Source organism: Rhipicephalus microplus, chromosome X (genome assembly GCF_043290135.1).
Source record: "Rhipicephalus microplus isolate Deutch F79 chromosome X, USDA_Rmic, whole genome shotgun sequence".
Classification (NCBI taxonomy): domain Eukaryota; kingdom Metazoa; phylum Arthropoda; class Arachnida; order Ixodida; family Ixodidae; genus Rhipicephalus; species Rhipicephalus microplus.
Window position 1 is genome coordinate 239,722,660 of NC_134710.1, and position 14,016 is coordinate 239,736,675.

At 44.5% G+C, this 14,016-nt stretch overlaps 1 protein-coding gene and 1 non-coding gene across 2 annotated transcripts in view; one reads left to right on the forward strand and one right to left on the reverse strand.

The window, feature by feature from the left end:
- Positions 1–1,098: 1,098 nt before the first annotated feature.
- Positions 1,099–1,187, reverse strand: TRNAY-GUA (transfer RNA tyrosine (anticodon GUA)). Its single transcript is given in 2 exon segments — positions 1,099–1,134; positions 1,151–1,187. It is a non-coding gene; the product is annotated as a tRNA-Tyr (tRNA).
- Positions 1,188–2,480: 1,293 nt separating this feature from the next.
- Positions 2,481–14,016, forward strand: part of LOC119187801 (breast cancer anti-estrogen resistance protein 3 homolog) — a 236,038-nt gene continuing 224,502 nt past the window's right edge. The window contains exon 1 of the mRNA XM_075878845.1: positions 2,481–2,664. Coding sequence (XP_075734960.1) covers positions 2,622–2,664 — 43 coding nt within the window. The 5' untranslated portion in view covers positions 2,481–2,621. The remainder of the gene's footprint in view (positions 2,665–14,016) is intronic.

Consider the following 14,016-nt stretch of genomic DNA (forward strand, 5'->3'; position numbering starts at 1 on the left):
TGAGGGAACGTGAGCTCAAATGAAGCGCACAAATATTTCTCACGTGTGAAGGCAGGGAGATTTCAGATCCTATACTGAGATCTTAATACAATGTGCAATCAAAAGGCAGATAAAAACTTGAGATTCTCGGGCACCACCCTCAAATTGTTAGCTAAAATTACAAAATTTATGAAGAACTAGATACTCAACGATATGCTGTTGGGAGACCATGTCTGCTTTATTTTAGTACCATTAACCTTCTTTGCAACTTTCCTCACTTTATTTTTTAAGATAGCGAAACACATCTCCTACACATTTTTAGTGATGACATACTCTGCATACAATGTCTGCTTTCATCATGGTGAAATACAAAAAAAATGGCCCTGTATCTGCATGTTACAACGCAAATGTCGTCGAAAGACGATAGTCTTGCGTCTGGAGAGAGTGAAAAAAACGTTTATTTGATGTTCTGCGCAAAACATCTGTGAAATGGTATTCTGGAGGCGCTGCGTTAGAGTGCCTCGAGCGTGCAGCGGAGGCGAACGAGCGCATCAAGTCACGTCACATGTGAGACATAAGCGCTATCTGGCAGTTATCCTGGCAAACGGGGCGTGCGCCGTGCGCGCCCATCTCTGAGGTGATTAGGTGTAGAACCAAAGGTGACGGGTAGGTGCCACCACCATGTCGGCGTAGCAAAGCGTTGGAAACAATTGCCGTTTTGTGCAAGCGTTCCATGGCCATCGCAGGGTTATAAAGGCTACGATCCTTAAAATTACTTATGTATGCCTTTTCTAGTAAAAAATACACATACATAATGTTGACGCGTTGTTATGATGCCTCAGATATGAGCAATAATTGGGTTTTGACAATCGCACAAGTATGAACGCTGAACCTTGAGCGAAATTGGTGGGCGCTGCGGATGGGGTCGGCCGTTTAAAGTATCTTTAGGTCACTTTGGGGCCGATAAGGGTGTCGTTAAAGGTGGCCAAACATAAATTTGTACAGACAGACAGACAGCCATCCAGCCAGACAGACCAAAATTTTTGCGCCGAAATGTTCCAAGAAAGACTGTGGTCTTTAAAAACGAACCTGTAACTTTCTTCAGCAACAAAAAAGTTTTCCGTCGAGCCGGATTCGAACCAGCGACCTATGGATTACCGTACCACAACCTCTACAGTCCACCGCTCTACCAATTGAGCTATCGACGGAACAGGAGCTTAGCGTGAGCAGAATGCAAGAAATATATACTCTGTTGGCTTGCTTATTTTTCAGCTTTTTTTTACTATTTCTTTTATTATTATGGTATTTTGTTCTACCAAGAAATAGACAGCTCATCTTGATTAATTGAACAGCCAACTTTTGCTACATCAAAAAAAAATACCCATGACAATTGATTATTTCACTTTTCTTTAAATATAAAGGGTTCTACGAAAACTACGATGATAGTTTCCTTCCAGACACTTTCAAAAAAGTAGCAGGTTTAGTGCATATTAATTGGGCAGGGCAGCAGGAACGGTGCCCGCTATATGATTGGTGAATTGCCATGTATATTAGGTGAGACAAGACTGAAATTGTTCCCGAAGGTTATTAATGTAGCAACGGTATACTAGCTAGTTAAACGCCGCTACGGTGTTCCGAACAGAATTAAAAGTTGACATGTGTTGAGTCTGTCTGCGCGTTCAACGACTACGCTTCACTTTTACACGAAGCACATATCGCGAGGCACTAAAATCGCTGTTACATGATATCGCTACTGCATGGTTACACAGTACACCACCTTCTTACCTGCCCCCACCTCACCACAAGCCATTTAGATTGGGCTTTGTTTGCGTCAGAGCAAATACTAAAGTTGATTATTGATTGATATGTGGGGTTTAACGTCCCCAAACCACCATATGATTATGAGAGATGCCCTAGTGAGGGCTCCGGAAAATTTGACTAACTGGGGTTCTATAACGTGCAGCAAAATTTTAGCAGACTGGCCTACAGCATTTTTCAACTCCATCGAAAATGCAGAATACTGAAGTTGAGTGCGCGAACACAAATTTATAGGTAGTTGCTACAATAATCTCGTACCTACATATTTTTTATTGCTAACAAATTGAAATAAGCCAAAAAATGTTACCAAGAAATGTAATGTCATAAGCACGTAAATCCCTGCCTCTTCTTCGCCCGCCAAATCTTCCTCTGCAGCCCTGCTCGACATAAAATTACTATGCTGCTCGACGTTATTACACTTATGGCGCCATCTCATGGCTGTTGTCGTAACCTCAAGTGAAAAGTTTTCGCGTTGCTGTCGCTTCAAGGCGCTACGTCTCCACAATTGGCGCGAGTATTTGTTCGTTCACTTAGCTGCAACGCGCGTTTTCTTCTCGCAGTGGCGCAACTCCGGAACTTTCGTGAATCAGCGTACGAAAGCACGTGCGCCGCCGCGACGAGCGCGCATTCGATGGAAACGTAGACACGTAGGTGCGTTGTTGCGTTGAAGACTTAGCTGCGCGCGTGTGTGTTCGCTTCGAACAGGTGGTTCCGTGGCGCTTGCGTTGTCGCTTAAGTGCGCGTGAGCGCTCTTCTGGTGCATTGCTCTTTCCCATGCGGATTACGTGAACTTGAAATTTTCCGAACCTCGGAGACGCCACATCATGGGAAATAAACACACCGGGTGCCTCCGTTCTCCTGACATACGTAAGTTTCCCGTGATCGTCGTGTCACACGCTTCAGCTCGCATGCGGAGCATGCTTCCCAAAACTCGCTGTATTCGGCAGCATGCTCTCTTGAAATCGCTTCGCTTTTCAGAATACGGTACTTCCATACGCCGTTCAAGTGAATGCTTTCTGACGGCCTGGTGTGTCGCGCGTTTATTTCAATATTGCTGTTTTCAAACCATCATTTAGTATCTCTAGTGCAGGACTCTAATAGGGAAAAAAAGAAGGACACCTTTTATACTTTCTTTTTAAAGAAAGAGTGCTAAAAGCTGTTAACGCTCTAGTAATGAGAGTGCGTGGTCACTGGTGCGTCGCATACAGGTGCTTGCGCATGACTATTTTTTTTATTTGCGAATATTATTGTGTAATTTTGTTGTTTCATATTTTTCTTGTTTCTTGGAATCGTGACATCTACATACATAGTGCGCCTTTAAGCGTCTTCACAGTAGCCTTGCCGTTCGTTTTGTGTATGCTGTCATCACTTCGGTGCTAGGTATTAATATATCAAGGTTGCGTTCGCACAGATGTGCGCATTCAAGACGAAGCATTTCAGCAATATCACGTACGATATTAGCCGATCCCTGACTACTTATATTTTTACATGCTCCCTTCCTTATGAGATCAACAGGGAGCTGAATTATCGATCTCCATTGCGCTTTATTCCTGATTCAATGCCATATCAGATATATTCGTAACATAATTTGACTGCACTTCATAATAACGCGCTTGTTTGTGTGTTTTATTTATTTGGAGCAGAATTATCGACATCCATTGCGATTGATTGCCTAATTCAATGCTATAGTCAGATATATTATTAAAATGATTTGACAGCACTTCCAAATAACGTTTGTTTGTTTGTTTGTTTGTTTGTTTGTTTGTTTGTTTGTTTGTTTGTTTGTTTAGCCGCATGTCATTGGCAGGCTACGCCAGCTGGCGTGCGACGTCTGACATCGGCGCCTATAAACGTCACTGTGAGAGCAATATGCGGGGCGAGTTGGTTTCGAGTTTCCATATTTACAGCGTAAGGTGACTCCATGCACAGAGAATAGGTCACCAAGACACACAGAGTGCTTTGTTTCTTGTGTTCCTTTTTCTCTGTAGTGTCATCTGATGCTGTAAATATGGTCACCATCACTAATAAGGTGGCACGTAAAAACGGTCAGACACACGAAAAGGGAAGAGACCCAGAGGAGCGCTAACTTTCAAATCATTTTTTTTTTTTCGAATAGCGTGCATATATATATATATACTCACAAAATGCTGAAAACAGACAAAACAGTTCTTAAACCCACAATTGTGATGCGCAAAAATCTTTAGGAAGGACAGTTATTTCTTTTTGACAAACCCCGAGAAAGAGGGGCTGACGCAGTTCAGCCCTAATCTACAAATCATCTCTGTCTCGATAATCTCCCTGCTCAATTTATTTCTCTTTTTACAAACAATTACGGTATCATGAAAATGGTTTGCGACATCACGTGTTGCAATGCACTGCCAAAAAACGATCGCGACCATTCCTGACGTTGCAAGCGCGTTCACCGAGCTTGACATTAATACAGCGTCGAGTTTGTCCTATGTAGTGCTTGGCACATTAAAAAGGTATTTGATAGATTATAGTTTCTGCACACGTGACAAACAGGGTTTTGTGCATTTTAGAACAACCTGGCTTTGCATGTGACACAATCTTCATACACAATTAACATACAGAAGTTGGACAAATTTTTCATTTTCCGCGCTAGGTTGATAGTTCTGTATTACCAACACTCCCAACTTCATACTCTGGCCACCATCAGTCCTGAACCTACAGCTCGCAGGTGATTTTCAAATATCGCCATGCATATGTACTAAGGCGGGATTCCGATATTTACTTATAGTTACTGTTATACATACGTCATTTCCTTCAGAGCTAAATTTGATGTAATCTGGAGATATAAAAGTGCATGTAAGTAGCGTAGCGAGAAATGTTTTTGTGGTTGGAGGAGGTGGGGGGTGACCATACTTTCATGCAGGTTCGTTCGTGTGTTTGTATGTGTGCGTGTATGCGCACATGCAAAATTGCAATTTTTTTGGCGTGCTTGAAAGCCCTCAACCTTCCCCTGGCTACGCCACTGGTAGGTCCGTCATGTCTAAAAATATATTGTTTTCAACATTTCCAAAGACACAACTGAGCACCGTTAGCCTTCTCTCGTTTACACATTTTAAAATTAATGTTGAACTAGTCTTGAAGAAAGCAAATATCCATCTGCGCTGTACCACCGCGTTGGTCTAGTGGCTAAGGTACTCGGCTGCTGACCCGCAGGTTGCGGGGTCGAATCTCGGCTGCGGCGGCTGCATTTTCCATAGAGGCGGAAATGCTGTAGGCCCGTGTGCTCAGATTCGGGTGCACGTTAAAGAACCCCAGGTGGACGAAATTTCCGGAGCCCTCCACTACGGCGTCTCTCATAATCATGGTGGTTTTGGGACGTTAAACCCCACATATCAATCAAATCATTCCGTCTGTGCTCTACAACGTTTAATTTGAAGCTTTCTTGATTCTTTCACTCTCCTACAAGGCTTTTGCAGATTTTATATATTCATCGGGGTGGCGGCGGCTGTATTTACAATGGAGGCGAAAATGTTGAGGCCCATGTGCTCAGGTTTGGATGTACGTTAAAGAACTTCAGGTGGTCGAAATTTCCGGATCCCTCCACTACGGTGTCTTTTATAATGATATGGTGGTTTTGGGACGTTAAACCCTACATATCTATCTATATTCATCGGGGGCGTAGCGTGATCCACCTTGGGTAAACAAAATAACTTAACGAGCTGAGCCAAGTATTTAAATATTCAAGCTGGCCATTTTTCAGTTTAAGGGTTGCGTAGAACACGCTGCACAGTCGTAGTATTTTTTTTATATTTAAGGACACTATCAAAGATGTGGACGCGTTATCTAGATAAGCACTGGAGTTTCGCAGCTGGAGACATCCTAGTGCACGCCTAAGGTCATGTCGCACAGACGGTCCTGTATACCTGCTTAAAATACGACGACACTATATATTAGCCCAAGGTGCCACACTTTCGCCATTACTTATTATTCCTTCGTTTTTCTTTCCTTGACTCCTTCTTCTTTCTGTATACATAAACATATTTTAAACCTTTGCGCGCATATCTGTGTTTTCAGTCGCTTTCATCGCCCGTGGGGTGTTTCTGCAGGAATGCGCCTATGTTTCCTTTTCTCTTCCTTTATTTTATGTACTGTGTGGCACCTGCATACGCGTGATACCCGCTGAGATTTTGAAGATGTGATATTGAAGCCTTCTTTCTTATTACGCTATGGTTAAGTATTCTTGTCGTAATTTCGTTCTTATTGTTTTACCCGAAGGTTGCAAATTATTGCTGGTGTGTGCAGCCAACGAAGTGGTGGGGGTGTTCTTTTGTGTTCTTGCGCATAGGAGTTTGAAACGCTGAAAAATATATAGCGACCTTGTGTATACCTGCAACACTCGTACGACTTGCTGCATCTTTGCTTTATTATTTTTGTCCGCTCAAAACGTTCAGTAAGACTGTGATTCTGTAATGTGGCTACATTTATCTACAGCTAATTGATTGATAGGGAGGGTTTAATGTCCCAAAGCCACCACATGATTATGAGAGACGTCGTAGTGGAGAGCTCCGGAAATTTCGACCACCTGGGGTTTTTTAACGAGCACCCAAATCTGAGCACACGGCCCTACAACATTTTCGCCTCCATCGAAAATGCAGCCGCCGCAGCCTGGGTTTGATCCCGCGACCAGCGGGTCATTAGCCAGGTACATAGACCACTGCGGCGGCGCTTTCGATACAGCTGCCGATACAGCTGCCGATACAGCTACGAAAAGTCAAATATGCTTACGGGAAGCTTCAAATTACCTACTCTTCCGAATCCTAATTGCAAACTTAGCTTAGTTAAGTTTTTGTCGTTTTAGCCTGCAGCTTTGTAGTGTTGGTCGTTGACGTTCGTCTTATTAGTAGCAGCAAGGGTGATGTCCGAGTTGTTACGATGAGATTTATGCATTCGGAACGAACGTAAATAAAACGTGACAGTGAGACAACTCTGTTGAAACCAGATGGCTGCCATTCCTAATTTATTTTCGTGATTTTTCGTATGCGTAGATTTCAGTCAACATGTGAACGAACTACATACGGAAATGTTGCATTAATCCAGATGAGTTATTTATCTGTTTCGCGAGTGCATCTCGTCCCAGCTGTTTTCTTGCGCAAGTTTAACGCATGTGATGTATTGTAATATTACGTATCCAAACTCCTAACAATCCGACGAGTTACCTCCCGCGTACCTACTTATTTATTTATTTATTTATTTATTTATTTATTTATTTATTTATTTATTTATTTATTTTTATCTTTGTGATCTCGCTACTCCACTTCTATGATTTCTGCCAACCCGGCTGTTTATTTGTATAATAATGCTACAATTCATCTCCACGAACTCCATGCCGAGAAGCACAGCAGAGGCGTTCACCGAAGAGGGGTGGGAGGGGAGGAGGGAGCAACGCGCAGCGTTTTGTACTTTCAATTTGTCGCGATCAAGTTTCATATTTCAGACAGCGCCTATCCAGTACGCTTGCTCTACGTTTTTTTTTATTTATTTTACACCGGCACACGTCTTGACCAACACGGCCTGCTTTTCGCGTGGCTGCAGGGCTTTGAAAGACTGTGTTCAGGCCCACACGCTACGAATATTCGTAAAATTGGAGTCAGCCAATCGCAGCAGGGAACAAGAACACTTCGGCCAAATGATGACTTATCCTTACGACTCATAAACACCGAATTGAATCCGACAGAAAATACGCAAAGGCAATGCCGGATTAAAGCGCGTTGATGTATAGAGCGTCCTGTCCACATCTATACACTCCGATCCTCGAACCCAGTTTAGCGGCTCAATAATTTCGTATTGTGAGTCGCAGTTTTATTGTTGGGACTTTCAAGAATCGTCTCTTAATACGAATAAGGCGTTCATTTGGGCCCTGATTTGTGAACATATTTGACCCTGAATCTCATCTGTCATTAGACAGTCGCTTTCGCTTATAATACCGCGCCAGTGTTGGCTGACAGTCTTGCAAACTTTCTGATATTTATTAATTATTATTATTATTATTATTATTATTGCTGCTATATTATTATTATTATTATTATTATTATTATTATTATTATTATTATTATTATTATTATTATTATTATTATTATTATTATTATTGAATATGGCCCCATGTTCCCGTGAAATAAGCATCAGTTGTAGCATCTGCTGATGGTTGGAAAGGAGGGAAGAAAAAGAAGGGAAAGCAGTGAACCTAAGAAAGAAAAGGCGGATGGCGACGTCACCTACAGCTCAGTTTTTCTACTACCACCGCTGGGTAACCAAAAAGCAATGCCAACTACCGTCAGCAGCAAAATCATAAGCCAACAGCCAGGCAACCAAGGAGACGTGGTCCAGCACGTGCTCGGTAGAATCCTGGGAAAATCACGTTTTCAGTGTTCTTCAACATGGTTTCTTTCTTGCACCTGAAGTGTAACTAAGGAAATGGTTATATATGCGAGGCTGGGTGACGAAAGAAATGAATGTAGTATTTCGCATACGTGCGTCATGTCTGTCAACTCAAATGATTTATTTTCATCTACCTAGTTGAACTGTCTGCTTTGGTTTAATTTCCCTAGTGCTTCTCAGCTCGCCATTTCAGATCCCGAGATCCACGACCCTGCATTCGCAAAGCAAGCCTTGCGCCACTTTTTTTTTCGTTGCCCATCATTTCAACCAAATTTCACGTCGTTCGTGCACACCGTTAGTGAATACGGTGCTACCAAACGCCTACGAAAGGAAGCAACGGCGAATTCGGCCCCCGGCTTTCCGCGCAGATTCCACTTGCGCTAAGTGATAAGATCTTAGCTCGGTGTGCGCCGGAAAAATACCGCGTCGGCACCTCGGTACCGCGTTAGTCGCTTGCTGCTGTGCGCTGAAATGTCGAGCTCCCGTGGACGTCGCTGTTTTCACTCGCTCACGAACGTGTTTTCCGAAAGAATCAACCGTGGCTTCCGCGTCGGGAACTTTTGAGTGACGGTCGCGCACGAGCCCGGCGGCGGTACTTGAGCACGCCTCGGCGATTCGATAGCGCTGACGCCTTGTCCGATAAGCCATCACTGATAAGAACACCCGCTTCCTGCGTGCCAAGTGTGCGTGCTAAGGGCCCACGCGTTTCCACCATTGATGTCGAATTCCTCTTCCTCTGGAGCAGTGAGTCGTGTCAGTCGGAAACGTGCCCGAGTCTTTGAGGTGTCTTTGAGAAGTCCTAGGCAAACGAACGTCGTCTGGGAAAGGCACTGCCATTCCATTTGTTCTTGTTTGTTTACGAGTCTTTCAAAGTTTTGGTTAACGCACGAACGGCAGCGAAAAGTTATTCTGTAAAAAAAAAAAAAGAAACGATTGTTGCACTTGACAAGCTTGCACTGGGGCCTAAAGAGCGCGCAAATTGTTTTGTTTTTTGTCACTCTTAAAGGCTTCTTGTCATTCTCGCGCGTAGTGCACCAATGTCTCACTCTGTCTTTAATGAAAAAAAAAAATATCCGCCACGAAGTAGTCGTAGCTGTTTATTTTTACTCCACGGAAAACACGCCGGAACAATGTCGACCATTGACAGCACCTGACACTTCCTCTGCCGTTTCACACCCGCAACCACCGCTGTCGCTTCCAAAGAAGCCGCGCTGTCGCTTCAAATGCTTGGGAGCATGCGAAGCGCTTTCGTCGACATGTTTCCGGACCTCGCAAACCGTGGCGAATGCCGACCATGGTGTGATGCCGACGAACATCGCCTCTTCTCCTGTTGCTCTTCCCAGCCAGAGTCGGCTCCCTTCTCTTTTTTTTTTTTTTTTGATTTTTGCGTTCAGGCAGACAGGCTAACAAATGAACTTTATTTGCGTCCTGAAAAGTAGGTTCCTAATTAGAACCGGTGCGGGGATTTGCTGATGCGTCTGTAATCATCGCACGCACTACTCCATTATCCCAGTTTTCCATAACATGTCTTGTTTGCAGATAGTAGTGAAACAACTTGAATATTTGGGTATTAAAGAAATCGCTGTATTTTTTTTCTTTCTTCGTTTGATTTTTTTTCTAAAATACTTTCGTATGAGCGGATAATTTTTCATGGCGCGATATAGTTTTTTTTTTCTTTGCACTTCCCATATAGTATTCATTTTTTAGTGCTGGAAAGTAAATTAAGGAATTCACATGCCTGAGTTGTTTGTCGTGGTGTAACTTTGTTTAGTGATAGATGACAGTCACCCTACTCTTCTCATTCGGGGACTGAACCGACAAAGTTTCTCGTTCATTAGCGTTACTTGCCATGCGCCGGGCACTTTCACTCGTGTCCAGCTTCGTAATGGTAACAAATCCTCTTAGGAGCAGTTATAACACAAGACCGCGTTTTTTTTTTTTTTTCTATTTCTCTCTGCGTCAATCTTACCTTGCAGTTTAGTGTAATATCATCCAGCAATTTGCCATTGGAGGCGAGTACGGTGGCACGATGCAAAGACTGCTGGGACAAAAAGGACACGACGATGCATGCCCCTCTACAAGTTTTTATAGAATGAGATGTTGCATCCCATAACCGTACCGCATGTTAAATTACTAGTGAATCACGGCACGATGACGTATGCAGCATTGTTGTATGGTCGAAAGGACAGGGCAAACTCTGCGTCAGTTTAATTCTGCATACGTATGTTTAGTGTAACGCGTTCCCGACATACGTTTGTAGATGAGTTCGACTTTCACGTAGTTTACAGGAACTAAGTTTTGCTCTGCTGAACGTTTTCTAAATTTGATTACGACGCTAATCTGTATACGAACGTGTAGCTGTGCTTGTAAATCTCGAAAAAAGTAATCCTGCTATTTCTGTTCAAGCCAGAGCACGCGCGTAGACTGACCCCCGTATCCTAGAACGCCCCATCACTCAACGCTCCACCTTCACTTGAGAAAGCTGATGGGAGCGCCATCTCTAGGCAGGGAAAGTCACTGCATATCAGGGACAATTTGCCGCTATTCTTCAGCAGCTCACCGTCATTTTCAGCCGAGCAGTGGCGCAGTGTGCAACTCTGTGAAGTGAAGGGTGCAAGTCGAGTCGAGGAGCGTTTGTGAATATGGGGGTGAGCGTGACAAGGCGCGCACGTCCCGGCGCTCTGCGATGCCTTGTCTCTGACGGCCGGTGTCGCCTTTCCTGTGACAGTGCGCGCTGTCGCACTCATCGCGCGTGATCCAGTGGCTGATTAATGAGCAAGCCGGTCGGCCCGTTCATCCAGTGTGGTCTTGCCACTCGCGCACTAAGGGGCTGACAACACTGCAGGCTCAGCAACGTCATAAGGGCCGCTACATACACGTGTCTACGACTCCCATGCATTCTTGGGTTGTGAGCCCCGTCACTCGATGTCCCCGTAGAGGAATCAGCCTAACGCGCTTGCAGCTTTCTTATCCTTTTTTTTTTTTTTTTGTCGTTTACGGCTGTCAGCCGCTGCGGTATGGTGACACCGAGAGATTTGGGATAATCCTGTCTTAAATTCGGCTGGCAAGTGGTCCGTACTCACAAATGTAGAGTTTACTGTTGATCTTTCGCTAATGCATTCTCCCACTGACTCCATCACTTGCCGATTTTGAAGTTAGTCGCGAGCAAGCAAGACTGACGAAGGTCAAGAGAAAAGCGTGACTGTGTTTACCCACCAAGATCATTTTCAGGAAATTTCCTATATTACATGTTCTCTCTGTATACGGAATAGCATGTGCGTGTCCTACAGCTATTATTTCGCAGAAATTGCTTTCAAATTGTTGCTGCCTGCTGTGTGAATTCGTCTGCACTCGGCGTGCTACACCATGCGACCTTACGCGAAAGACAGTCGTCGACAGTGTTGCCCTCGCTGCGGCCTGTTATTCACCCACACGAAACTGAAACGGTCCATAAACGAGGGAGTCCTCTCTCTTGGCGAGGTGCGGCAACTGCCGGGATCCGGCTGCCGAAATCAGGAGCAAGGGGCAATCTGGCAATGCAATGGCCACGCTATTGTGGCCCACTTGAACCTCGTTGAGGCCACGCTCGCCTTCCTGAACAGTGCACGGACTTGCTGCATGAACGTTGGAACTCCGAGGGAGCTGCAGACAGCCAGAGCACGGTGTCACCCGACCGGCAACGGCAATTGACGAGCGGCGCCCCCGTGGTGATACGGCATTTGGCGCGCGACACATATATTGCTGCCGCTTCGGCCTGTCTCGAACCAGGAAGTTGACGCTCATTCCAGTTAATTTACAGCGCTGCATTGGGAATAGGCTACGGGCGCGCTGGGAGGTCCTTTGAGTTTGTACCTCGTGCAGCGCTTGAAATAACGTTGGAAGAGGTCAAAAAGACATAAACAGTGATGTTTCGGAGCATTGCGTCTATGTAAGCACTGCTGCATGGCTTTCCGCTTACACTTGCGGAAGACAGGCCTTCATTATGTCTATAAATGAATGTTTTGACGAGCGCTTTAAAACATTTATGGAAAAAGAGTAGTGTGCGGTTACAATTAACCGAACAAGTCGTTGTGTCGTTCTGCCAATCTTAGTCGTCATTTTGTCAAACTTGTGTTCGAGAAGCTTTCGTTAAACTTTTAAGAATAAAGCTGGCAAATATACCCTATATATATATATATATATATATATATATATATATATATATATATATATATATATATATATATATATATATATATATATATTATAAGGTACGCAGTGACGAGGTGTATGACAAGACACTCTGCAGAGAACTTGCTTTTTTATGCAAATATTTGGCCGAGTATTTTCCTGAAGCCCAACTGATTGATGCATGCATCAATATCAAGTTTAAATAGACACGAAACACACTCGCCTTTATGCAAAAATGAGGCAGTGTTATGAAACCGAACATGCTGTCCTTCATTAGCAATCTTGTTCATGTGTACACAGTGTGGCGCACGCTCATAGCGCACATCGCATATACTACAATCTACGCACACTTTTATATGTCAGCTCTATTACACTATGCCCACATGATTGGCTTGACAACAGATCGAAAATATAGCCGGCAGCAGTAGACGTTCAGCTCTTGCCGCTGATATGTATGTCCGGGGTGTCATATGACAGTGGTTCTGTGTACGTTCTGTTTACGTCGACAAACACCGTGCTTCCGAGTAGTTATCGTATTTTTATCCTTTGTTTGAATCCAGCCAGTAAACTAACAAAGAGTTGAAAATCTCACTAGCCATATAGTGACTCGTCCATCGTGATTTTGTGAGCGTTTGGTTACCACCGTTTGCATTATACACTAAGGATCGGTTTATAATAGCCGCCGCTTATATAAAAGATGGCAGTGGTTTAGTATTTTTCCGTGTTGTTGGTAGTGTTCAGTGTAAAATTCATCCGAGGTGACATTGAATTGTATTCGCTTTTCAAGACTGGTATCAACCGAGAAGGCTGGAGAACCCGCTAAAAACCATGCTCTGCAGAAATCGGAACGCGCAAAGCATCGCCCGCTCGACCGCTTCCGGTATCGCTGTGTAGGCCATGTCTCCTACGGACGGGACAAATGGACAGCTACACAGCGTGGTCAGTCAAAAAATTAGGCCTGCCCGTTTATCTGGATCAGTGAAGGTCCACGGACATATTGTTCACGTCCGTAGCTGCCGTGCAACGAGATTCGGTATTGTGATTTTGACTGCGGACATCTGCTGACAAAGACGATGAATTGGTTTGAGATGCGCTATTACCAGCGCAGCCAGTCATCGACGGCAGTTGTTGCTCGAGAAAGAAGTAAGAAAAAGATACAGACGGGGTTGGGTAACCCTTCCGGAGGTGCATCTGACAAAGGGACGGTATATGGCTGGTTAGCAAAGGATTTTCCTGGTAAGGAGTGAAAGCTGTTCTCGCACTTATAGTATGGTACACGTATAGTCTCAGCTTCACCGCCAATGGCATCATCGCTCGCGCTGTTTTGCAACGCAAGGGCGTCCCTGTACCGATTAGCAAGGTGCTTGTTTGAAAGCGGACGTGAGCGTGTGCACTGCTGCTTCGATTCCTGCTGCCGTCTCTCGCTTTGTGGTAGACTATTGACACCGGGCTCTTCAGCGGCCTGGGGAGATTGCCTGATAGCGGAACACTGTGTGTTGAACGTATTGGCGTCGCTAAGATACGGCATGACCACTGACGTCCGGAGCCCTCATTGAGGTGCCTCCGAATGCCATGTGTATACACGTTTCGTTTTTCTCCTCATCGCGTACTCGTGAAAAAGTGCCGCCGTGGTCCACTTTTCTA